Here is a 27719-nt window from a genome sequence, read left to right as displayed (position 1 = left end):
CCAACCAGGGCCAGTGCAAGGATACTAGGATCCCTAGGCAAACCTTCTACCTTGCGCTCCAGCCCCGACCTCATACACTTAGGTTCCTTGTCTCATTCACACACGCACCCTTACATAGCCTCACTCCCTCTTTCTCATTAATACCATTGCTTTCTCATGCACACACAATCCCTCATACACACAAACAGAAGCGCCACTCGTAGCCTGCTGAGACTGCTTTTCTCGGCCGTGAGCAGGATGGGTGCTGCTCAAAGCCCATCAAGTCAAATGACTTATGAGGAGAGATTGAAGAATCTAAATATGTACACCCTGGAGGAAAAGAGGAGCAGAGGTTATATGATACAGACTTTCAGATACTTGAAAGGTTTTAATGATCCAAAGACAACGACAAACCTTTTCCGCCCGAAAAAAATCAACAGAACCAGGGGTCATGATTTGAAGATCCAGGGAGGAAGATTCAGAACCAATGTCAGGAAGTATTTCTTCACGGAGAGGGTGGTGGATGCCTGGAATGCCCTTCCGGAGGAAGTGGTGAAGACCAGAACTGTGAAGGACTTCAAAGCGGCGTGGGATAAACACTGTGGATCCATAAAGTCTAGAGGACGTGAATGTAGAGTGGGTGGCTCGCGGAAATGATGGCTACTACCTGGAGATAATACCCTTCTTCAATAATCACACACACGGTTAATGCAACTCCAACATTGCTCTAAGTTTCAACGACAAGAGGAAATGTGGAAAAAGGATTTGCATTCACAAAAAAGCGGGGAGAGGTAGCTTGTTACGGCGGTTACTACCCCAAACCAAATAAGCCTGATACTTCACTTTCAATGCATATCCAGCATAGCTCTCTGCTTCAACGGCAGGGGAGAAAGACCGATACTGCACACACATCCAGCATAGCTCTCTGCTTCAACGGCAGGGGGAATGAAGAAAAGTGGATCTATATACAGACAACAACCAACAAGGACTGAATAACATAGTCTGGGTAAACAAATAAGCATGGGTGTAGCTTGCTTATTGCGGCGGTTACTACCCCTAACTAAGCTAGATATTTCACTTAGATGCAGTTCCAACACTGCTCTCTACATTAATGGTGGGGGGTGGAAGGGAAACAGAACCAAAATGTTAATAAGAGCCAAGAGAAACAGATAAGTATGAGAGAAAAAAAAGTGCGAACCTTGCTGGGCAGACTGGATGGGCCGTTTGGTCTTCTGCTGTCATTTCTATGTTTCTATGAGGGGTCTCATGTGAGCTCATGCCCATGGGACTACTTCCAGTGTGGATGCCATGAGGCAGAGAACTTGTAGTTAATCCCATGCTGTGGGGCGAAGTTCGCTCAACAGGGTTCGTAACTGGGTCATCAGTTTTTATCTCCTTGTCTGTGTCAGGATGACCTTGTCTTGTTTGGTGTCGACCCGGACTCCCAAGTCAGACTCCCAGGCAGTTTTTGTTTGTGTTGACCACCCACCCGACGCTCTCCAGTAGAGTTTTGACTCTGTTGGTTGCCTGGTGGCTTTCCTCTGGGGATTTCGCTCTGATCAGCCAATCGTCTAGATAAGGGTGCACGCGGATTCCTTCCTTTCTCAGTGTTGCTGTCACCACCACTATGATCTTTGTGAACGTCTGGGGTGCAGTGGCTAACCCAAAAGGTAGTACTCTGAACTGGTAGTGACGATCCAGGATCGTGAAGCGTAGAAAACGCTGATGCTCTTTATGGATCGGAATGTGTAGGTAGGCTTCCGACAGCCACCACGGAAGAATCCCTCTAACATCATCCCCTCGTCTGGGTACCTCAACAGCTGACTCACCCTGTTTTGTCGCACTTGTCACTGCCTGGGTCTGGGAATCAGAAGTGTGCACTGCTGCTGAAGCTGGGTCACTGTGCCAACTTTCTTGTTGATGTACCAGGTCCCTCTGATCCAAACAATGTAACAGCCTATGGAGGGACAAAAGGAGCCACAACAAATCCCACCATACCAGGCCCCCCCCCCTTCTGCCTTTGTCCCCTCAGCTGGAATGCCCCAACCCTCATAACCTCTGGGGACAGGATGCCACCTACCTGGGATTGTCCCACCTAACGATAAACAGAGGTCAGATCCCATCGGCCAAGGAAAAGGGGGACCACCCCAATTAACACTATCTTGCCCCGGGAACCTCCCCTGTAAACATGGGCTCATTCACTGCAGTACAGACCTCTCACCCATTGTAGCACACTGCGAACTAGGAAGATCCCAAAATCCTCTCTAATTACTCATTTGCCTCCCCCAACCTATACTCCAATCTGGAGTTGCAGTAGTATCGATTTAAAACCAGCAGGCTGCCCCTCCCTCAACCACCCTGCAGCCCCAGTATGTGGCATTCCCCACCAATTGGGCCACCAGCCGCTAAACCCTGATGCCCTTACATCTGTATTCCTGCTCTGACTATTGTCTGAAGCACGCCCTGCAGAGGGAACAGGAAAAGACTGATCAACAGCATTAGCAGCAGCAGCAGTGGCCATAGCAGCAGCAATGTTTGTGAAGGGGGTGGGATCACAGACGCACTATGTACACCGTCAAGTGGAGAAGCGCTTCCAGCTACGGGACACCCAAAGTTTGCAGCCCCACTCTGATCTCCCCTCAATGCCTGAAATCGGCACAGCTGCGCAAACAAGTGCGTTGACTACCCAGTCCTCCCCGCCCAACTGTACACGCTTCCACACTCGGGGTGGAAGGGACTGACTCCACCCCTCTACCAGCCAAATGGGACCAAGCATTTGAAGTCACACTCACTGTGGAAAGGCCCATTGACGCAGCATCTGCTGAGCTGTTTGTTCCCGACTGGTTCACCGCCACGGGACCACAATCGACCGCCTCGCAGCAGTCTTCCGTCACTACCGCTGCCTCCTTGGAGTCCATGACGATGAGCCGATCCTCTTGCAGGACACAGGACTAAACACAGACAAGAAAAGCGCTCTAGAAGGCATTGCAGCACCAGCTATAAAAAAAAAAAAAAAAAAAAGCGACCGCGGCAGCAACGGAAAGGCAAGTGCAGGAATGCACTGTCGCTGGCACCCCGAAGCCCCAAACTCCTCCTCTTCCCTAGAGGCCTAGCGCCCTAAGAACCAAGCGCCTCAAAGCCCGTGAAATTTTAAAATCAAAATAGCAACGGCTACCTAACAGTCTGGGATTCCAGTCAACACGCTCTCCAATCCCCCCTCCCCCCACCCGATGTGCTTCAAGCGTGTGCCTGGCACCATATTACTTTGGCTGCCCAGACACCAGGCCTGTCCGTCCTCCTGAAACAGATTGATTTTAAAGAACATCTACAGTGTAATATTTATACATTTTATTTTGTTAAATATATTTGTGTTTTGATTATTCTAAAAATTTAAACCTGACTGGTTTTCAGGATTGGATTTGGATTTGGCAACCACCCCCTGTATAAGAACTTCAGATATGTGAGATTGACGGGAACAATAGGAGTAAACTTAATGTAATCCTAAATTTTGTTTTGGAAAATTCTTTATAGCTTAGATTCCTTCCAGAATATCTTATTCTAAACTTTATCTTCTATTCCTTTTTGTTTAGGGGTTTTGTAGCAGGGCAGATATAAAACTCATGCTGATTATTTTTTTTAAATCTTTTTATTACATTTTTATAAATGTTATACAGCAATAAAATAACATGGATATGTAACAAGTATCACAGGAATACCAACATTATATAAACCCTCTTTAACTCCTCTCTCTCCCAGAACCCCATCTTTATCCTTAGTACAGGAGGAATGAGAAATAAAATGAAATACAATATATAATGTAAGGAAAGATAATATATAGAATAAAATACAATATACTATAATGAAGAGACTCATAAAGTATTCTATGCAACTGGCTGCAGCACCATCTCTTGCTTTCCCATGTATACTATTACTACTGGGCCATTGATGCCTGCCAAATAGAGAAAAATATTCCTCTACATTATTAGGTAACTGGATATTGAACTTTTTCTTTCAGTTCCATTGGCAGTGAGTCCAAGAATTTTTTCATACTTGCTGGAAAAACTAACTTTCTTTTTGGAGCTAGTCTTCACAGATTTCTGTTCCAGCAATGACAATTTCCAGGACTCCAAAGATAGGAATCGTAGTATCCAGCCATTTTACCAACTAAAGTTTAAGAGCCATAAGGCATTCTTTAAACAAAAATAACTTGTCAGATTTCTTGGTAATAGAGTTGGAATTACATGGCACGGAAGAGTTAACAATTACACTAGATATTGTTATAAACTTTGCCAAAACAATGTATGATAGCACAATCCCATTAATAGTGCATTTAAAGAAGCTTTAGGTTTGGAACATTTAAAACAATTATCCGAACCAGCAAGTTTGGCCACATAGGCTTTACTAGGCCAAAACATAGTTCTATGTAAAACTTTTTTTTTTTTTAAACTGAGTTCTAATGTAATACAGTAATAGTTTCATTTCGAATTAGTACAGCACAATCATATACATCATCCTTGGGTATGTCGCACATGAGATTATACCCAACAAGAGAGACCATATTATACCAACAAGAGAGACCATATTACCCCCATCCTAAGAAACCTATATTGGCTCCCAATCAAATACAGAATCCTATACAAAACACTAACGATCATTCACAAAACCATCCACAAGCTCACCCCATTGGAACTCAACATTCCACTTCAACTTCATCTACCAACCAGACCGAGAACAGCATACAAAAACACTCTCCTAACAACATACATCAAAACCTCTAAGCAAACGAGCCATGTCAGTAGCAGGGCCAGCACAATGGAACTCTCTACCGCCAGAACTCCGGTCAGAACTTTGCCCTATCAACTTTAAAAAGAGACTAAAAACCTGGCTGTTTGAGCAAGCGTTCTAAGTAAGACAACAACATACAACAACACCATCACACCAGCCAACAATCTAAATTAAGACTATCCAATCATGCCACCCTTACAATTCAGTAACCCTGCTCTTCTTCAGCTATCACCAAAGTTTTTATCTCTCTCATTATAAATATATGCACCCATTAACATAATTTATGCTTTTTTACCCTTTATTATGTACCAAGCTTTCCCCATGTATTTTGAACCAAGTTTTATGCCCTGTTCTATGTAATTGCATTCTTACATGCCTGTTCTTCAGTTACAATGTAAACCGAGACGATATGTAAAATTTACATGAATCCCAGTATAAAAAAAATATTAAATACCCACATATCTGCCAAATTTTGTAGATAACATATTTCGAATTTATGTGGAGAAATTTATAAAGCATTGTAATAGGCATTTCTTTGCAAAAAGATGTAATACATTGGAATGAACCAGTTGTCAAACCTTTATTCTTTGCTGGTTTTAAAGTAAATATATAGCTACATTATTGTATATAAAGCTAGGTAATCTGTATTCTCCTGGGACAAGCAGGATGGTAGTCCTCGCATGAGTGACATCAATGGCACCCAGCATGGAAAAATTCTCAGTTTCTAGAACTTCAGCTACCTTGCAGCCCCGGTATGCAGCATTCCCCACCAATCGGACCTCCAACTGCTAAACCTTGATGCCCCTACATCTGTATTCCTGCTCGGACTATTGTCTGAAGCACACCCTGCAGAGGGAACAGGAAAAGATTGATTGACAGCATTAGCAGCAGCAGTGGCCATAGCTGCAGCAATGTCCTGTGAAGGGGGCGGGATCAGACGCACTGCCCACACCGTTAGGCAGAGAAGTGCTTCTAGCTACGGGATACCCAATGTCTGCAGCCTCACTCTTTATCTCCCCTCGATGCCCTGATACCGGCACGGCTGCGCAAACGAACGCACGTAACTTCTAATGTGAAACCTTTCATTATGTAGCTATAATTTGGGTTACTCTTTAATACCCTTTGTATGCATTAAATTTAATTTACCATTTGCATACCCACTCTCTCAGTTTTGCAATGACCTCTTGTAATTTCGCACAATCCTCTTGCCATTTAACAAATTTGAATAATTTTGTCATCGACAAATTGATCAACTGTCTTGTTCCCATTTCAGGGTCATTTATGAATATATTAAAAAGCAGTGATTCCAAAACATCCCCGGGGCACTCCACTATTCACCTTTTTCCAAATTTACCATTTAGACCTATTCTGTTTTCTGTCTTTTAACCAGTTGGCAATCCACAGTAGAACACTGCCCCCTATCCCATGACTTTTTAAAATTTCCTAAGAAGTCTTTCGTGACATCTGAGGTACCTGAAGACTGGAAGGCTGCCAATGTAAGGCCAATTTTTAAAAAGGGATCAAGGGGTGATCCAGAGTCCGGAGTCCAGACTCAAGGAGTGATCCGGAGTCCGTGCCAGGCAAAATAGTTTCTACTACGGTATCATAAAGAACAAAATTGCTAAACATATAGATAAGCATAGTTTAGTGGGACAAAGCCAACACGGATTTAGCCAAGGGAAGTCTTGCCTCACAAATTTGCTACATTTTTTTTTTGAAAGCGTAAATAAACGTGAATAAAGGTGAGCCAAGTGTATCTGGATTTCCCGAAATCATTTGACAAAGTCCCTCATGAGAGGCTTCTTAGGAAATTAAAAAGTCATGGGATAGGGGGCAATGTCCTGTTGTGGATTGCCAACTGGTTAAAAAATAGGAAACACAGAGGAGGGCTAAATGTTAAATTTTCCCCATGGAAAAAGGTAAATAGTGGAGTGTACCAGGGATCTGTTTTGTGACCAATGTGTGTTTTTGTTTTTTTTTTAAATTATAAATGACTTGGCATTGGGAATGACAAGTGTCGTGATTGTCATCTGCAACTTTGTTCAAAGATGTCAAATCACAAGAGGATTGTGAGAAATTGCAAGACAACATTGCAAAACTGGGAGACTGGGCATGCAAATGAAATTTAATGTAGACCAGTACAAAGTGATGTACTTAGGGAAGAGTAACACAAATTATAGCTACAAAATGCATGGTTCCACATTAGGAATCACCACTCAGGGGGAAAAGGATCTAGGTGTTATCCTTGAAAATATTTTGAAATCTGCTCAATGTGCAACAGCAGCCAAGAAAGCAAATAGAATGCTAGGGATTATTCGGAAAGGAATGGAGAATAAAACAGAGAATATCATAATACCTCTGTATCATTCCATGGTGCGACCTCATCGTGAGTATTGTGTTCACTTCTGGTCACCACATCTGAAGAAAGATGTAGCAGATCTAGAAAAGGTACAGAGAAGAGTGACCAATATGATAAAGGGGATGGAACAATTCCCCTATGAAAGGCTTGGAGAAGAGGTGGCTGAGGGGACATATGATAGAGGTCTCTAAAATGTTTTTGCTCTATTCCACTCAATCAGTTGTTTACTCTCAAAAGTACAAAGACCAGGGGGCACACAAGTTACTGGGTAATACATTTAAAACTAAGAATATTTTTTTACTCAATGCATAATTAAGCTCTGTTGCCAGAGGATGTGGTGAAAAGCTATTAGTATAGCTGCATTTAAAAAAAAAAGGTTTGGACAAGTTCCTGGAGGAAAAGTCCATTAACAATTATTAAGGAAAGTTGCAGAAATCCACTGCTTTTTGTTGGGATAAGCAACTTAGAATCTATCTACTTTTTGGGATCCTGTCAGGTACTTGTGACCTTGCTTGGTCACTGTTGGAAACTGGATGCTGGGCTTGATGGACCTTTGGTCCGACCCAGTATGGCAAGCCTTATGTTCTGTTAACTAGAAGGAAGGATTCATTCGGCATTGATGAATAATATTGCCAACATATCATTTCATTCTGCTGTCTTTTGAAGAACCCCATTTATGATGATAAAACTTGCTTTATCAGTATGTTGGGATGTATTTTTGGAGGCCCTTTTAGTTTAGCGATAATAGGATTACTGCATAATATTTAATATATATATATTTTTTGTATGTTAGAATATATTCTATTTTGTGCCTAGTAATAGATTATTACAGTAGTTTGAGGGGTTTTTGGCCTTTTCATCTATGCTTTGTTTGTCCCTGTTTTAATATTTAGCAATTATGTAATTTTAACTGAAAATTACTTAAATGTTTGTACTATATGCAGTATATCAAATTCATTAAATCTTTTAAAATGAGGGGTGATGCTTATTGCCTGCCATATGGACTTAACATTTAATTTAAAAAATGTACAAGCACTTCTGTTGAATGTGGGTGCATGCTGACTTTGAGGAAGCTAAAATAACGCTTATAATTTGTAATCCCTTGTATGACATCTTTTTGTATTACATAACTTACAGTATGTGAAATTGCTGGAGCTTATTGGAAACTGACAAACTTGAAAAAGGAAATCTGAACAAGGTTGAGTTGCAAAACACTGGGCAGTGTCATACAGGCTTCCTGTGAAGAGTGCTTTCCACAGAATCCTCAAGTTTCACAACTTCTAAACAGTTTCACTCTGGAACCATTTTAACACTTTCTTACACACTGGATTGCAGCTGACAAACCATTCTGTGTGTTTATGCTTCTGAATTTTTCAGTTACTGCTGTGACTTTTCTTAGAATACAAAGCATTCTGATCTGTTTTGCTGTTTGCCATTTTTGGAAGTGGGGGGGGGGGGGGGACAGTGAATAGGACACACACCTCTGGGCCAGTGTAATAGTGTACTCAGCCTTGCGCACAGGTCAACACACAGATGTGTGTTTTAGACATGCTAGGCTAACACCTGATGCAAAAAAAGGGGATTAGCATGGCTAAACTCACACGTAGCTAATAACGCTCATCACATGTAAATGCCATGTAGATGAGGCTAATAGGTATTAATCTTTTTTTTTTTTTTTTTTTGCATAAACGTTTTTATTGGTGTCAAACAAGTATAACATCCAGCATCATAGTAAAAGAAAATACCAAAGCATGGCACCTTTTCACAGGTTACCCTCCCACCCCCCTAGCATACAGTACATAATACAAATGCGGTAGAATGTGTATAAACAACAATAACTGGAGGAATAGGGTTGACCATGTGCGGTCTATAGTTGTTTATGGCACCATTGTTTGCCTACTCGGTACCAAGAGGCAGACTTCCCAGAGTCCTGAAAAGAAGAAGCAATGAAAGGTATAAAGCTAAACTGGCGCAGACTTTCAGGAAAAAATTGCAATAGACCAGTGACCAGAAGGGCAGACATGATTCAATCCATCCGCACAGTGTAGATTAGGGTCTACCATAGGCTAATAGTTCTACAAATAATGGAGAATATCCCCCTCCATAGGTAGTCATAGTGAGTTCTTGGTCCTTGAAGCGGTCCAAAAAAGATAAGGGTCCCAGGTATATCTGAATTTTTTCAAAGAGCAATGTTTTTCCACAGTTAATCAGCACAGAGTACAGACCGTGTCGATCCTTTCAAGTACCGCCGCTAAGGACGGGCAACGGGGCGCTTTCCACTCTTTGGCAATCACCAACCAGGCTGCAATGCACATCTGCTGAACAAAAGGATGTGGAGACTCTGACGTTTCCAAATTAACATTGAGTAAGGCAATGTCTGCTGTGAGGCGAATAGATTGTGTCAAAATGGCGGAAAGTTGAACTTCAATCTGCTTCCATAACGGTTGAATACAACTGCCTGACCACCACATGTGTAGGTATGTACCCGCCTGGGCACAGCCCCTCCAACAATGGCCTGAAGAGGAAGGTATTATTTTAGCCAAACGTTCCGGAGTGTAGTACCATCGGTATAGTTGTTTAAACCCGTTCTCCACCAGTGTAGCTGATATAGACGGTTTACTGAGCTGGGAATAGTGCACAGTCCATTCCTCTTCTGTATAAATCCGCTGAAGATCAGTCGTCCAAGCTTTAATGTGGGCTGGAGTGAAGGTGAGTTTCGCATTTAGTAATTGGTACCCTTTAGCAATCAATCCTCTAGTTACGTTGCTAGTAAAACAATATCCCTCAAAGAGGGACCTCCCTCGGCCCAGTCCAAGCTTCATCTGTTGGGCCTTACAGAAGTGCCGTATCTGAGAGTATGCTAAATATTCAGTGCGCGGCATATTAAATTTCTGGCAAATTGATTCAAAGGTAAGGATATCCTCCCCACTCCACAAATGTTCAAAACTGGTAATTCCCCCGACTTCGCCAAGCATCAAAAGAATTACATTCAAGGCCTGGCGGAAAAGCTGAAGTATGAAATAGATGGGTGAGATGATAGCATGTCTTTGTGCCAACTAGGCATACTTTCCACTTCTCCCAGATGCCTAATGTGTGTCGGGTAGTAGGAAACAGATTAGCAAAGTTGCCCCATGTCTTCCTGGGCTGCCACGCCAGAGCAGATAATGGTATGGTAGGCAGCTGGGACTGTTCGATGTTCGCCCAGTGCTTGTACTCGACTGTATGGTGCCATATGATGAGGGGTCTGAGTTGCGCCGCCACAAAATACCACAGTAGATTCGGAACACCAAGTCCCCCTAACACTTTGGGTAAATAAAGAACATGTCTATTAACCCTGGGTGGTCTCCTTTTCCAAATGAAACTAAAAACTTTTCTTTGCCATGTTTTTAAAGCAGCAGGAGCAATAGAGATAGGCAAGGATTGAAACAAGTATAGCAGTCGGGGTAATATGTTCATTTTAACAGTCGCTATGCGACCCAACCAAGAGAGAGGGAGATTGCCCCATACATCCAGATCCAGAAATATTTTTTTAACTAATGGTAAATAATTCAGAGTAAATAGATCTCTGGGATGTGACAACATGCGGATTCCCAAATATTTAATATGATTAGTAGCCCAACGAAACGGATGCTGTAGTTTCAAGCGGGCTACATAATCTGGCTCGCAAGTCAGGTTTAAAATCTCGGATTTCTCCCAGTTCACTTTAAATCCTGATACCGCACTGAATGCCTGAATATGTATTTATACATTTGATTATTTAAGTACCGTTTCATAGTGATGTACTGCCTCAGTTACTCACATATTTTATTTACTCACTCTGCTACTCTATTACATTAATAGGCTGAAATGTAAATATTGCTCGGTTCTATCTCTCCCCTCTTCCAGCTCCAAGTTAATTTCCCTATTTTATTGTAACTTTCTCACATCCTCTATCTGATCCACTATATCTAAAGTTCAAGGTTCTTATTGAGAACATTGTTTACGTTTATTGAGAACATTGTTTACGTTACGTTATGCTTTACACACTCTGTTAATTGTAAACCGGGTTGATGTGATGCATGTCATGAAACTCGGTATAACAAAAACAATAAATAAATAAATAAATATCACCTTCAATAGCCATCAGAGAGGTATGAGGCTTCGTCAATGAAAACATGTCATCAGCGAAGAGAGTAATTTTATAGTCATGTTGAGCAAAGGAGAAGCCCGAGACCTGGGTATCAGTCCTAATGGTGGCCGCCAAGGGCTCCAAAAATAGGGCAAAGAGGAGAGGTGAGAGAGGGCATCCTTGCCTGGTGCCTCTTCCCACTGAAAACCGATCAGAGTACCCACCATTAATTTTTAAACAGGCCTGGGGATTAGAATACAGACTCTTAATCCATGTACAAAAATTAGAGCCGAAGCCCATCTTATGAAGAACACTAAAGAGAAAAGGCCAATGAACCAAGTCGAAGGCTTTCTCGGCATCGATGGATAAAAACAGGGATTCAACTTTGTTCATGGGCCCACCACATCATATTAATTAATTTTCGAATACTGTCACCAGCAAGCCGGCCAGGCATAAATCAGGCCTGATCCTGATGTACTAGACCAGTAAGAAAATTGTTCATTCTACCTGCTAAAATTTTCGTCAGGAGCTTTAAATCAAGATTTAACAAGGATATGGGTCTATAGGATCCGCAGATCGTAGGATCCCTTCCCGGCTTCTGTAGTATAGTAATCCCTGCAAGGTTAGTGTTAGGTGCCAGAGAACCCCCTTCCCTTAAATGATTAAATACTTTCTGTAAGGAGACTACTATATAATGGGCAAAAGTCTTATAAAATTTTGCCGTTAGTCCATCCGGGCCTGGGGACTTCCCCACCTTTTAACGTTTTGATAGCCTCCAAAATTTCAACCGTAGTGATTTCTGCATCTAATGCGGCTTGGGCCTCTGTAGAGAGACTGGGCAGGTCTACCCCAGCCAAGTACTGGTCAACCGCCTCTGGCAGGATGGAGGCAGCTGGCGAGTACAAGTGGTTATAGAAAGACAAAAAACGATTACGTATGTCTGTATTGGTCGTAAGGACCTTCCCCTTTTCATCTTTAATTTTAGCTATGAAGTTCTGTGAAGAAACTTGCTTAAGTTTGCGGGCTAGATATCGTCCAGCTTTATTTCCACTCTCGAAGTAGCTCTAGTATCCTTTATCAGAAATATGGATTATATATGTATATCAAATTAAGCACCAGTAATGTTCATCTATATAGACAATAGGTAATAAGCTCAACACTAATGAAACAAATCTATAAATCAAAATAATTTAAATTGTTTTAAATTATCAAAAGCATTTCACAAATTTATCCAAAAAATACAAATTATATCGCAATGACAGAGAGGAGCAGTCGGAAGGAGGTGTGGCGCTTTATGTCCGGGATGGCATAGAGTCCAACAGGATAAACATCCTGCATGAGACTAAATACAAAATTGAATCTTTATGGGTAGAAATCCCTTGTGTATCAGGGAAGACTACAGTAATAGGGGTATACTACCGTCCACCTGGTCAAGATGGTGAGATGGACAGTGAAATGCTAAGAGAAATTAGGGAAGCTAACCAAATTGGTAGTGCAGTAATAATGGGAGACTTCAATTACCCCAATATAGACTGGGTAAATGTATCATCGGGTCACGCTAGAGAGATAACGTTCCTGGATGGAATAAATGATAGCTTTATGGAGCAATTGGTTCAGGAACCGACGAGAGAGGGAGCAATTTTAGATCTAATTCTCAGTGGAGCACAGGACTTGGTGAGAGAGGTAACGGTGGTGGGGCCGCTTGGCAATAGTGAACATAATATGATCAAATTTGATTTAATGACTGGAAAAGGAACAGTGTGCAAATCCAAGGCTCTCGTGCTAAACTTTCAAAAGGGAAACTTTGATAAAATGAGAAAAATTGTTAGAAAAAAACTGAAAGGAGCAGCTATAAAAGTAAAAAATGTCCAAGAGGCATGGTCATTGTTAAAAAAAAAATACCATTCTAGAAGCACAGTCCAGATGTATTCCACACATTAAGAAAGGTGGAAAGAAGGCAAAACGATTACCGGCATGGTTAAAAGGGGAGGTGAAAGAAGCTATTTTAGCCAAAAGATCTTCATTCAAAATGGAAGAAGGATCCAACAGAAGAAAATAGGATAAAGCATAAACATTGGCAAGTTAAATGTAAGACATTGATAAGACAGGCTAAGAGAGAATTTGAAAAGAAGTTGGCTGTAGAGGCAAAAACTCACAGTAAAAACTTTTTTAAATATATCCGAAGCAGAAAGCCTGTGAGGGAGTCAGTTGGACCGTTAGATGATCGAGGGGTTAAAGGGGCACTTAGAGAAGATAAGGCCATCGCGGAAAGATTAAATGATTTCTTTGCTTCGGTGTTTACTGAAGAGGATGTTGGAGATATACCCGTACTGGAGAAGGTTTTCATGGGTAATGATTCAGATGGACTGAATCAAATCACGGTGAACCTAGAAGATGTGGTAGGCCTGATTGACAAACTGAAGAGTAGTAAATCACCTGGACCGGATGGTATACACCCCAGAGTTCTGAAGGAACTAAAAAATGAAATTTCAGACCTATTAGTAAAAATTTGTAACTTATCATTAAAATCATCCATTGTACCTGAAGATTGGAGGATAGCAAATGTAACCCCAATATTTAAAAAGGGCTCCAGGGGCGATCCGGGAAACTACAGACCGGTTAGCCTGACTTCAGTGCCAGGAAAAATAGTGGAAAGTGTTCTAAACATCAAAATCACAGAACATATAGAAAGACATGGTTTAATGGAACAAAGTCAGCATGGCTTTACCCAGGGCAAGTCTTGCCTCACAAATCTGCTTCACTTTTTTGAAGGACTTAATAAACATGTGGATAAAGGTGAACCGGTAGATATAGTATACTTGGATTTTCAGAAGGCGTTTGACAAAGTTCCTCATGAGAGGCTTCTAGGAAAAGTAAAAAGTCATGGGATAGGTGGCGATGTCCTTTCGTGGATTGCAAACTGGCTAAAAGACAGGAAACAGAGTAGGATTAAATGGGCAATTTTCTCAGTGGAAGGGAGTGGACAGTGGAGTGCCTCAGGGATCTGTATTGGGACCCTTACTGTTCAATATATTTATAAATGATCTGGAAAGAAATACGACGAGTGAGATAATCAAATTTGCAGATGACACAAAACTGTTCAGAGTAGTTAAATGACAAGCAGATTGTGATAAATTGCAGGAAGACCTTGTGAGACTGGAAAATTGGGCATCCAAATGGCAGATGAAATTTAATGTGGATAAGTGCAAGGTGATGCATATAGGGAAAAATAACCCATGCTATAATTACACGATGTTGGGTTCCATATTAGGTGCTACAAACCCAAGAAAGAGATCTAGGTGTCATAGTGGATAACACATTGAAATCGTCGGTTCAGTGTGCTGCGGCAGTCAAAAAAGCAAACAGAATGTTGGGAATTATTAGAAAAGGAATGATGAATAAAACGGAAAATGTCGTAATGCCTCTGTATCGCTCCATGGTGAGACCGCACCTTGAATACTGTGTACAATTCTGGTCGCCGCATCTCAAAAAAGATATAATTGCGATGGAGAAGGTACAGAGAAGGGCTACCAAAATAAGGGGAACGGAACAACTCCCCTATGAGGAAAGACTAAAGAGGTTAGGACTTTTCAGCTTGGAGAAGAGACGACTGAGGGGGGATATGATAGAGGTGTTTAAAATCATGAGAGGTCTAGAACGGGTAGATGTGAATCGGTTATTTACTCTTTCGGATAGTAGAAAGACTAGGGGACACTCCATGAAGTTAGCATGGGGCACATTTAAAACTAATCGGAGAAAGTTCTTTTTTACTCAACGCACAATTAAACTCTGGAATTTGTTGCCAGAGAATGTGGTCCGTGCAGTTAGTATAGCTGTTTAAAAAAGGATTGGATAAGTTCTTGGAGGAGAAGTCCATTACCTGCTATTAAGTTCACTTAGAGAATAGCCACTGCCATTAGCAATGGTTACATGGAATAGACTTAGTTTTTGGGTACTTGCCAGGTTCTTATGGCCTGGATTGGCCACTGTTGGAAACAGGATGCTGGGCTTGATGGACCCTTGGTCTGACCCAGTATGGCATTTTCCTATGTTCTTATACATAGAATCAGAACATAGAATCTTCTTCAAAAAATCAAGAAGTTAACAAACTAGCAATATTTTCAAAATACACAAACTATGAATGAACTACATAGCAGATGAAAAATGGTTATAATTAAATATGTGAACCATTTAAAACTGAATCTCATTAGACCACTTTTAGATGATTGTAAACTTGTGTGACAATTCCGGGACAACTGGAGCAGTTTCTGAATAAGTCGTCATATTAAGGTTCCCTCTCTTCTCTGAGTACTTCTCCCTAAAAAGGCCCTCTGGTTTGCCAATATGGCTTCCTCAGGGGAACAAGCTAAGACTTGGGAATTGACTAACATTAGAATTTTACTAGCTCTCCATTAAAGGTTGTATGGTCGCTGTGTTCGAAGTATTGACTCAGCCTTCCTTCTCTGTGCAAAGCTTGCCAGAAAATCAAAATGAGGCTGTTTCACTCCGCCATCTTTCTGCCATCATATGAAATCACCTACCCATACAATAGATTTATCCTCTTACCGGTCAGATTCTTAGCTTTAGGTGTGTGAAAATTTATATGCACAAACCACTGAAAATAATCAGAACAAATGCACATTTCTAATTGGAATTTCTTCTCTCAAACACTGCTGCTCTTGTAGCCTTTTAGTTATCATCCCTCATGGATAATTGATAAGTAGCAGAAGGAGACAGGCGCAGTAATGTTGTAGAGAAGTGCTTCCTTCTATTCAGTCCCCTTAGCTTCCTGGTACTGATTCATCCATTTGAAATTCACTAGTGGTTAGCTGGTAATCAGAATGTCATGGCCCGTCACTTTATATTACTACTGATGTTTCCTTCTGTAATGGCTGGGAAGTGGTTATGTTCGCTAGTTGACTCTTAATTCCCACAGATGCAAACAGAAAATATCTTCAAACTGTAATTAGCTGATTTTTTTTACATCTATTGTTCCAGTAAATTGAATATATATAATAATCTAGGACCAATAAAAATTGCAATGCACATAAGAATAAGGTATAATGTAAATAAAGGAAAAATACAAGTGTAAGAGAAGATGCAAGAAAGTATATGCATAGGACAAGTAAAACAAAACCAGAAACAATATTTGTATATTTACAATGTAAAATCAAATCTGCTTACTTCCCTGAGGTTCTCCCATGAATCTCAGCAGAAGAGCAGTCCATAATTCCCAGTGCACTGGAGTATGGCATATCATTGAACATCTTTCATTACCGGCAATACTAAGGCATTGGTCTTGAGGTGGTTTATGTAGCATACCTCATTCGTTGCCTGATTTTTCCTGCCAGTACCTATCCATAAATCATTCTGTGTACCCTTTCCTTTCCCTTGCATTCCAGCCCTATGGCAGAGGGCCCCTGCCAGGTGTGGCTCAAAAGGTTCAGTGGAAAGTGACCTATAGGTTTCCTGAGGGCCTCAGACTCATCACTAGCACTCAATTCAGTTGGTTTAGTTTTACAGAGAAGACAATTTTATAGGAAAGATAAGCCAAAAGACTTAAATCCTGAATGTCTATATTCACAGTTTATGCAGTTCAGTTCTTCGGGGGCCTAACTTGCCCTGTAACATTAAGATTTTTCACACTGTCTGTCTCTAATACACCTTCTTACTTATTTTTTTCCTATGTCCTTGAGAACTGCATTGAAGAAACCCCAATTAACACTTTTTTTTCTTCCTGAATTATGAGCACTTTCAACAAATATTTAAAGGGAATGGAAGGAGGAGGAGTAGTCTAATTGTTAGAGCAGCACGCTGAGAACCAGTGAAACCGGGTTCAAATCCCACGAGTGTTCCTGGTGACTTTGGGGAAGATATTTCATCTTTCATTGCCTCAGGTACAAACTTAGGGCCTGACTTATGAAAGCTTTTCCCCCATTCTGTCTCTCGAAGAAAAAAGTTTAGTAAATCAGGCACTTACGGTAGATTGTAAGCCCGCCTGGGGACAGGAAATACTTATAGTATGTAAATGTAACTTGCCTTGAGTTAATGATATGTGAGCAGAATCCAAAATTAATTCATTTTGAAATGTATATCATGCTACTACATACAGGGCATGTTACCCTAAATTAAATGCAGGTACAAACTTGTACTCCACAAAACTTAGTCTTTGGGTACCTGAGAGCAATGGCACATAGTCTTGCCCAGGATCACAAGGGATGTCAGTAGGAGAAGTAGGATTTGCACATTGGTCTTGGTCTGAGTCCTGTGTATTGTGGAATGAAATGATGCAAAACAGAGGTTGAATTCAGATCAAAGGGTTTTGGCCAGGGAAGAGAAAAATACATAGTAGTGTGAAGGAACATGATGACCCACTCAAAACGTAGTGATAAAGTTTTTGATTTTGTATGGCTGTCTGTTACGTTGCTTGTAATGTAAAATGTGTTAGCCATAACTTTTACTTCAGGCATGAAGTAACTTTTTTTTTTTTTTCTGTCTCAGAGTCAAACACAGTATGGTAGTATTGTGCTCACGCATCACTCAAACTAGTTTATACACAATGACTTGAACACATTTTGAGCAAATTTTTCTCCTGGGCCTGAATGCAGCTGATGGCAGGATGAGAGGCGTAGGAAGTGAGTGAATTTATTCTTTTCTTGCTCCTTATATCAAAGGAGAGTTCTAGACAACTGGGAAAATGCACTTTTTTTTTTTCACCCTTTAGTTCAGCTCTGAATGGGGAGAATGTGTATGAATTTTCATGAACGTTGCTGGGGAAAAATCCACTCACCTGTCTTCACCCCCAATCCAGGGCCTCAGCAGTCGGGGATAGCTCAGGCAAAAGGCAATAGCCACATCTTTCATCTTTAATTCAAGGCCAAGGAAGGAGGTGGCCACACTTTTTTTTTCATTTCCATTTAGATTCCCTGAAAGGAGGCCATATCTGGGATTGAGATGCGGGACCAAGGGGGAACAGAAGGCTGCAGCAGACAGGGAAAGAGGTGGCAAGAGTTGGGCGTAAGAGGAGAGTGAATGTGTGGGAGTGAGATGTGGGGTCTGAAGGAGTAGAGAGGACTTTACCTGGATGAGATGGGGAATGAAAGAGGGAATTGCTTGTTGTGGGGAGGGTGTACATACACATCAGAGAAGAAATATACTCCTACTGCAACTGTCCCTAACCTCCCCTCCCCCAAATAAATTATAGGGGTGGAGGGGGAGGAGTGCACGGTAAGTCCTTTTTATCCTTTAGCAAATAAGTTCTGGAAGAAATGTTCAGTTCCTGTATTTATGAATTTAGAATTTCTGGATGCCAATAATCAAACTGAGGCATGCACGAAGGAAGGTGCAGTCTTCCTGAGGAGATATTTGAAGCACATCCCAATTTCTGTTGCCACAACAGAGCTACTGTGCTGTCAGAAAGCTGTGTGGCTTCAGATTGAGGACTGCAGCTGTCATGGAGATGGGAAAGGAAAAAGCAGATGGGTCAAGAACCTTATAATGGAAAGTAGAGTATAAGAGAAGATGCTGCGGTGAGGAGGGTGCTGATGGCAGGGTGAGACAGGACAGGCTGGGTAGAAAAAGGGGGAGTTCCATCAAAAAGATTCAGAAACCTTGTCCTATGTGCAGGGAAATTCTCTCTCTGTACTTGGCGTATTGTGTGCAGTCCTGATCACTGCATCTTAAACAATGTAGTGGGACTAGAAAAAGTGCAGAAAAGAGTAAGAAAAAGATAAAGGATGCAACTACTCCCGTAAGCTAAACAGGTTAGGGCTCTTCAGCTTGGAAAAGGGATGACTGAGAAAAGGTAAGATTACTTCTGGGGGGAATACTGTGCAGCACAGTACTTCACGCTTACCCGTTATGGTGATTACACTCACGAATGGACTCTGACTCTCCCAGGTTAAAGCACCATTAAGCTTTAACCCGTACGCCCTATGGCATCACTTCATATTTATTTCCTGCCTTATCTTCTTTCCAGCTTGTTTCAAGCTTCCAAGTTCTCTTCCCTGTTGATTGTAACTTTTGACTCATTCCTACTTACTGTTTATCTTTCGTTTACTTGAATAGTTACCCCAGTTTTTTATTCTTGTTAATTGTAAACTGATCCGATATGGTTATTTACTATGAAGGTCGGTATATAAAACTGTTAAATAAATAAAATAAAATATTTGTACCAAATCCCCCTCTTGTGTTGAATTCCAGTTTTCCTTGTAGAGTTTAGTGCGGGGATTGGGGTCAGCAGTGCTGGCCAGGAGGAGGAAATATTGGTATTTGCCCGTGTGGGCCAGGAGGCAGCAGTTAGTATTGGCTCACACAGGCTGGAAGGGAAAGACTATGGCTGCCCACAGAGAAAAGACCTGCAGCAGTGAAGTTCTGCCAGCGAGGCCAACAGAGAAAGGGAGTAGTGGGGGTGGAGCCTAAGCAAGGAGTTTGGCAGGGGGAGGGGGGGGGGAGTAGGAAAGAGCGAGCTGAGGGGATTGTCAAGCCTGGAGGAAGGGAGAGCAGAGAGAGAGAGAGCCCGGGGCTCAGGAGCTTAAGCCTGGTGGGACAGAGAAAGCTGGAGGTCTTGCTGAGGGGTGAAGAGAGCCAGAGAATAGGAGGAGGAGAAGATTGGAGCAGAAAGATAACTGAGCAGGATCAAGCTTGGGAGGGGGGTGGTGTACAGAGATGGTAAAGTCTTGCTAGGGGTGGGTGGAGCAGAGGATCCTGAGGCAGGAGGTTAAGCATGGTGGGGCAGAGAGAAAGCTGGGTAGGGGCTTCCAGTCTGCGGGTAGCAGAGAGAGCTGGGGGTCTTGCTGGGGGCTGGAGAGTGAAATAACTTAAGGGGTATGGGAGTTTGGACCTGGGGCACAGAGAGGGCTGGGAGTAAAGCTTGGGGCATAGGGGTAACTGTGAGAAAACTGAGTCTTGTTTTGAGGTGGGAGAGGAATGAAGGAGGGTTGAGCCTGGAGGGGCAGAGGGTGAGAAAGCTGGGGGAAAGAGTTGGAGGGGGGGGGTCAAAGTTGGGGGTTGACTGGGGGGGATCAAGCCTGGGGAGGGGTTTAAGACTGTGTGGGGGGGGAGGGGTAGGAAGAGCTAGGGAATGTGATCCAGGAGATGTCTGACTGGCAGAACTGGATGTTGGAACTGGGATGGGGTAGGGGTATTTTTGCCACCTTATTGTTAAACTATTTTAATTGCATATTGTAAAAATCTCACAGCTGTAAAATGATGGATATATTTTTCTTCAGTAAATTTTCTGACTTCAAAGAAAGTAGCCATGTACTGAATACTTTTGAAAATGCTGTCTAATACTTCTTGGAGAAACCTTGAAATATCCAAACATTGGTTCATATAGCTCATCTTGACCGTAAGTGTCTTTGTCATGTCTTTTCTAAGTTGGTAGTGTTTAATAAATATCTGATGCATTATTCCTTAGTGCCTGAATTTTGCATTTCAAAAAAGGTTTATCACATTTTTTTTCTGTATCAAGTTATGCAGCTTGATTTGGTTTTGTATTTTACACTTTCTTTCATCATTTCCTCAGCCTCATGAGTTTGACGAATGCCGTTTTGATATCAGTGTCAATGATAGTGTTTGGTACCTACGAGCTCAAGATCTGGATCATAGACAGCAATGGATAGATGCCATCGAACAGCACAAGGTATTTTGATGGAGGATTTTTTTCAATTGGAAAATGAGATTTTCAAATTTTAGTATTAGCATTTCTATGATATTGTAAAAGTGAGGGACTAGTTGGACTGGCTGCAGTCAAACATGGTGTAGTCGGGCACTAGGCAAACTTTTCCACGCATTGGTCTAATCTAATATTTCAGTCCTAATATTCCAAGTAAAGATTGCTATTTGTGCCAAGCTGCTGTTAAGAGATTAATTCTACAGATAGTTTTATAATAATTAGTTATGTTGCAGAGTACAGATACTTTAAACTAAGTTAATTTTGCACTTTATTACTTTTGAGCTAAATTTATTTGATATGAGTTGTAGACACAGAATCAGTAAATTTATAGGTGCTCAGATTTGCTATTCCTATCCTATCAGGAAGTGATACATTTTCTCACTCTCATTGCTGTTCTTATCAATGCCACCAGTAGAACTTCATTATCTTCTGTATAATAGAACTTTTGAGGTTGTCATGGACTACGCCTTTCAGAGGATTCCTCACTTAAATTCTTTGGCATTGCATTCCCTTTAAAAGCAGTTTTAAAAGCAGCCTTCTTTTCCAAATTTGTGTTAAAACCACTGTAGACAGCCTTCTTTTAGTTTTCTACTCAGCTTTTCACTGCCTTTGCACATCTGGCTGTTTTTTTAGACAGATAGGAACTTATTTAGCAAGATCATTTTCCTGTTCTGTGCCTTGGTACCGGTAACATGACTATTGGGTTTGTAAGTCAGCATTCCCCTTGAATCCACCCCATTCCAACCAGCAGAACCTGTAGTTGGCAGTTTAGTAACATTGTACTTGTTTTATACGGGATAAGGAGTGCTGAATCAAAATTAAAAAAAAAAAAATACAGTGCAAAAAAGCCCAAGTGCTTATATATAAATGTTTACTTCATTCAGTTGATTAAATATAATTAACACAATTGAAATAACAGGTTAACTCTTTATTGTACTGTTTGTATATATCATTGTGTAATCATGACACATTCCTTGACATTTGAATGTCTTGTATTTGTCTTGACATTCTTAGTGTTTAAAAAAAAAAAAAAATGCTTTGAAATGCTGCCAGCAAAACCGTTTTACACTTGAGGCAGTAAGACATCTCCTAAAATATGAGGGAATAATTGGACTTCATAAGGCAACACATTCTTCCAGGTAACTGTTTAGTAGTAATTTGTCCCAGACAGATTATGCAAAATACTATGTTTAAAGATAAAATAGACATAAAATATAAAATTTGACCCATAAATCAGAGAAACTGGCCAGTTAAACAGCAGAAGACATTTTTCAATAGCTATTTTTTCAAAGGCAAAGGATTTGTTTGCTTTTCAACAGAATACATGAGTAGTTGAAATATAGTTGGTCAATTTTTGTATCGTGGGACAAATATGTCAACAAATGTACCTTGAGATGATGACATGAGAACCTAAAAATATGACAGTGTAGAGCAGGGGTATGCAACTCTCACCCAGGTGTGCCACAAACCAGTCTGGTTTTCAGCCTCAATTGCATGATATATTTCTTGCATATTCATTGAGGATATTCTGAAAACCAGACCTGTTTGTAGTACCACAAGTACATCTAAACAAAGAATATATTCCTTGAGCAATACATTTTTGAAGTTTCACTGTGGCATCAGTGTGTTAGGCCTCTATTCACTACTATCGAACAACGTTAGTGGTCCTATGCTTTTGGCATATGTGTGAAATCCATTTGCAATTTTTCAAAATTTTTCAATCTGTTGAGGAATTCTGTCACCTGATGAAATTTTATGTTGTGTACACACAATACGATTTTATACAAATTTCACTGCCACTGGCCCAAACCTTTTGAAAAGCATTTTTTCCCTTTGATGACATGTGCCATTTAATGATAAGGCAAAAGAAATTAGGATGTTAATGGGTGATCATATATATCAGAACACGGTTCACAATTTTATCTCTTGCAGGCTAATATCTTATATAGTAAAAATGATAGTTAATATATGTGAAAGTGTTTGAGTATTTCTCTGGATGATTCATTTAACAATGCCAACCAAGGCAAGCAACAAAACCATATCCAAAAAGAATAGTAGAGTTAAAAAAAAGTGTGAAATAGAATACGGTGATCAAATTAAAGCACAAATGTCCAGCATGCCAGTAAATGATAAACAGGAAAATATTTACGCAAAATTCAGTATTCATTTTCCAAGATTTTTATGCCATTTAAAATAAGATTTAAGCCAATTGGAATTTATATCCCACTTCTAAAAATTGAAGTGAGTGTTAATGATTAAAAGCTTCCTTAGCCATATATATTATTAGTATATTGTCTTTAATGATGTTGAATTTTTGTCCAGTCTTGGAAGTGAACAAAAATGTTCTGTTTTACCACAAAAATGTATATTAGAGTACATGAACACAAAGGTAAATGATTTCTTTAATTCCACAGGGGCATTTCCCTTCTATTTCTAAATTATTAAATTATTTTGCTATGTTTCTTATTTAAAATCACAATTGAGCCCTTGTAAAGTATCTGTGCATATGAGACTTTGCTAAAGACATACAGTATGGTATACATTCTTATACTGATAAATGATGTGAAATCTATAACTCTTTGGCTTACAAGCTAGTATTTAAAATGTAAGTTGAACCTGGTTACTAAATTATACTTTTATCCATTTTTCACTATTGTGTAACCTGTATTTTAATAGGAGCAATTTATGAACAGATGGAATGATTATCACACACATTGTAATACTCTCTCAAAAAGAAATGTTTTGTGAGGTAATTGTCGTAATATCTAAAAATATTGACCGTATATTGATAGAGGTAATGAGTCTTTTTACATCGCCATGATTATATCACAGCCATGTTCTGTAAATGGAATATTCCAGATGTGAGCACTTCTTCTTTTTTAGAGCCTTCATTAAGCGATATCAAATAAAACAAAGAAATTAATTCAATTAATGGACTTTAACTCATTTTACCCAAAATTTTGCTGGAGGGAAATTCAATAACTTTCTCTTGGTTTCAGCTACAGAGGACTCCATTTAAAACAAAAAAAAAAAAAAATCAACTCTGCTTTAATAACCGCCTTCAACATAAACCTTTTTAGAGCTCCTTTGCTTAGTATTTTTTTTTTGTAATTAACTCCAGTATTCAGCTCAAGGACATAGTAGAATAAACTTCCTTTTTTTTATGTAATTGTTCCTGACATTTGCATACTGCAATATATACATCTGTTCAAAAGCTTATTAAAAAAAATCATAAGTTTTCTTAAGAGGACTAAGTTTGTTGGAGTAGACACAACTTGGGTAAGAATTAGGAGCAGCGCAGTCTCCTCTGCAAGTTCTGTAGATGGTTCAAAGGGGAGAAATTCCTTTAGTCAGACAGCAGCCTTCTTGACTAACTATATTCAAATATATTTCTGTACAAATATGCATTTTAGTTACCAACTTATTTGGAGGAAATATACTTAATGTAAATGAAACTTACATTCAGTAACAGATCACATTGCTTAATTTTCTTTTTTTCATAAATCTAAACAGGATGCTTTATTATAATAAAATGGTAATATCATGCATTTAACACGGAAGAGAAGAAATATTCCTTTTTAGCCAAATTGGCATAGCAAGTATAAAGTATAGGCAGAATAGGAAAAAAAGTAGAAGAAAATGATTAATGTACTATACTAACATTCTGCTGTCCTAGGAGAACACTTGTTACAGGTAAGCAACCCTGCTTTATTTTTGTAGGGAATTTCAATGTTACAACACAACAAATTCAGTGGTAAAATGACTTTTCCATTGATTTCACTCCTGTTTTTTATAAGTCCTTTTTCTACAGATTTGTTATAACATTGAAATTTGCAGGAAAAATATAATTGAAAATGAAGGTCACTAAATATAACTTAACCCCTAAGCTTTTCACTATGAGTTTATCAGTAAGCACTGATGTCTTCCAGGTCTCCTGTATTTTCTTGACAGCTAATATAATTCGTTTGCCAGCATTTACTTCAGACAGACTCTTGTCTTTATCTTTTCTCTCTTCTCTCCTATCCTGCCACAAGTTTGTGAGCAGGGCGAGATGCTCATGGTTACAGCTACGTATGGTTGAGCAGGTTGGTAACAAGTTGTGCAACCTCAGTCACATAGCTTAAAAATTGCCAAGCTGCAGTGGATTTTAAACTGTACAACTGTGAGAGGTGCACAGCTTGTTACCCTCCTTTACTGTACTTAGCTGTAGCGACACAATTGACTTTTTTTGTTTTTATATGTTAATAGGTACTGCTGAGATCAACTGTCAACTCGTAAATAATTTAGATTGATATCTGAACTTGGAATGAGATTTCAGGGCAGCTATATAATTACATTGGCAGGCTAATTTCCATCTATCTTGGTTCCAAACAGTAGCCACCTAGGCTTCCTGGGGACTTGACTTTTCTTTCTAACTTGTCCCAGCATGAATATTCAAGGTTGAGACAGTCTGGTTTGAAATTGAATGTCAAACGATCCATTTACAGGTTTAATCTGCTTTCTAGCCATGATCTGCCATTAAACCTTTTTGCTACTTTCTATTTCCTGTTTCTTCTCAGATGCGAACAGTTCTACCAAAGCAAGGTAGTAATTATCTTCAATGTAGAACAGTTAATAACTTCTAAAACTGAAATATTCTTCATTGCCAACTGGTTTTTGCTAAGTGATATAAAAACACTATCTACTCCACAAAAATGGGACATTGTTACAGTAATTGAAATGGGTTGAGAAATACTTGTAGTATGAAGTAGTGTCAGCTAAACATTTTTCTAATTGTATGTACAGTATATAGAGAAATTTATAATAGCTACCTGTAAAATTAGCCACTTTCTGAGTGAGGATGGGATTGTAGTCGAGGCTTGAAAAATATATTTGAGACTTTACCAGTCAAGTGAAAAGATTATCATTTTTCTTCTGAAGCAATCTCTTCCTCATCTTTCTCCCTCTTTCCAAAGCTTCCTATTCCTCTTTCCCTGAAGCTTTTCATAATTTTTTCTTACCTCTCCATACAATCTCATCTTTCCTTCCTCCGTTTCGTGTTGCCTTTTCAATCCCTCCCAACTCCTGATATCTCTGTGATACAAGTTACTAATGGTTATTGCTTATGAATCATTTTGTGCTGAGCAAAATCCATGTTTCTCAAAAGTAATAACTTTGAATTGCAGAGCTTGTAAAAATGGCAAGAATGGGATTCATTCATTGCAAGGAAGGGGGGGGGGGGGGGGGCAGTGTCTGCAAGACAGTGGGTGATATGGAGGGGAGAGAATGAAGTGCTCCAGTCAATTGGAGAGCAATAGAGAAGAAATTCCAGTACCTGGAGAATGTGCAGTGTTTCCTTAACGCTTTCTACTGGCAGGAAGACTGAACTTTGTATCTGTTAGCAGATGGCACCAGGGCAGGAAGAAGCTTGCACCCTGTTCATCAGCTCTGAAAACTCACAAATGAGTGGATTTTCAGATCTCTGATTATAATATGACTAGTGAAGTTAATATTTTTAACTGGTTAAATTCTCTTTATTAGATTTCAAACATATAATAAGGGATGATAAAATAATTACATATTCAAGAAATTTCCATGCAATGAAACAAAAAATAATCAAAGGCAACAATATTTCAAAATTAGATCACATAATGGGGAGTCAAATTCAAAGAAGCGCAAGAAAACAAAATGAGGATACTACTAACATCCTAACCTATGAAATGTCTAATTTCAGAAACTGGATCAGATGGCAATCTTGCAAAAAATTTTCTAATGATCGGGATCAGAAAAAAATTCATTACCTTGATATTTAATCAGACGTTTACAAGGGAATCTTTTCTTTAAAAAAAAAAAAAAATACACTGAGAGCCAAAAATAGGTTTCTACAAAAGAAAGACCTTGTCTAGCCTGAGTTTCCCTTGCAACATCTGGGCATAATGCAATTTTCTGGCCCAAAAAAGATAATTTTTAACCAGAAAACAAGATCTTAGAGTCCAATGCTTGAGTCTTGTACATAGTACACCATAATGTAGCTCTAATCTTAACTGCTGTAAATGAGTTCTCAAAAGTGTATGATCTAAATTAAAAGAAATATTTCTATTAACCTCAGATAAAATATTTTGGTTTGTCTCAAAGGGTAAATAAACCTTAGATATTGCTTGAATTATTTCTTTAGATACTTTAAAGTCTTAAATTCTCTTGAATCTTTTTAAAGGGGAAATTAATGAATAATAAAATAAAATTAAGAAACCTTAAATTTAAATGTCTAGAGAAATTCTCAATATTCTTTATTTTTAATTGTAAAAAAAAAAAATTGCCTCTACATAATTAGCATGAGACTGTATAATAGAAACCTTCTCCTCAAGGTCAGTCAATTTTTCAACATAATCATGAATTATGCAGTCTTGTTCATTAATTTGTTGTTCCATCCATAGTATTCAAAATAGTGTCAATATGAGTACATACACATTTTTACAAGCCCACAATTGCAGACCACACCAATTCCAATGTAATTGCAGCCAGTTAAATTTACTCACCTTATTCAGAAGCTGGAAATTATTTAGGAGTAGAAGATGCTATTACTTGAGCGGATGGTAAATCCCCACCATTGGGCACTTCAGATATAGATTCGTGAGCCACCTCATTATCAGCCTTTAAACCATCCACATTTGATATATCTGCTTGCAATTGAGCGAGTAGGAGGGTACAGGGACCTAATGGATCCAAGTTCCCCTGGCCCTAAAAGTCAATTTCTTTAATATGAATAGGTTGGGGTAGGATTTAGTAGTCCCTTTTTTGGCAGCAGTAGGAAATTTTCCTTTTTTTATTTCCCC

The 27719-nt window shown here is 39.7% G+C and overlaps 1 protein-coding gene across 2 annotated transcripts in view; it reads left to right on the top strand.

Moving 5' to 3' along the window:
• Positions 1–27719, top strand: part of CERT1 (ceramide transporter 1) — a 372368-nt gene that overhangs the window by 48953 nt on the left and 295696 nt on the right. For both annotated transcript variants that reach the window (XM_029575160.1, XM_029575169.1), the window contains exon 3: positions 20758–20874. In XM_029575160.1, coding sequence (XP_029431020.1) covers positions 20758–20874 — 117 coding nt within the window. The remainder of the gene's footprint in view (positions 1–20757; positions 20875–27719) is intronic.

The sequence above is a fragment of the Rhinatrema bivittatum genome, chromosome 1, assembly GCF_901001135.1.
Source record: "Rhinatrema bivittatum chromosome 1, aRhiBiv1.1, whole genome shotgun sequence".
Lineage (NCBI taxonomy): Eukaryota > Metazoa > Chordata > Amphibia > Gymnophiona > Rhinatrematidae > Rhinatrema > Rhinatrema bivittatum.
The sequence above is the reverse complement of the archived record's forward strand: the minus strand, read 5'-3'. Positions and strand labels throughout refer to the sequence as shown.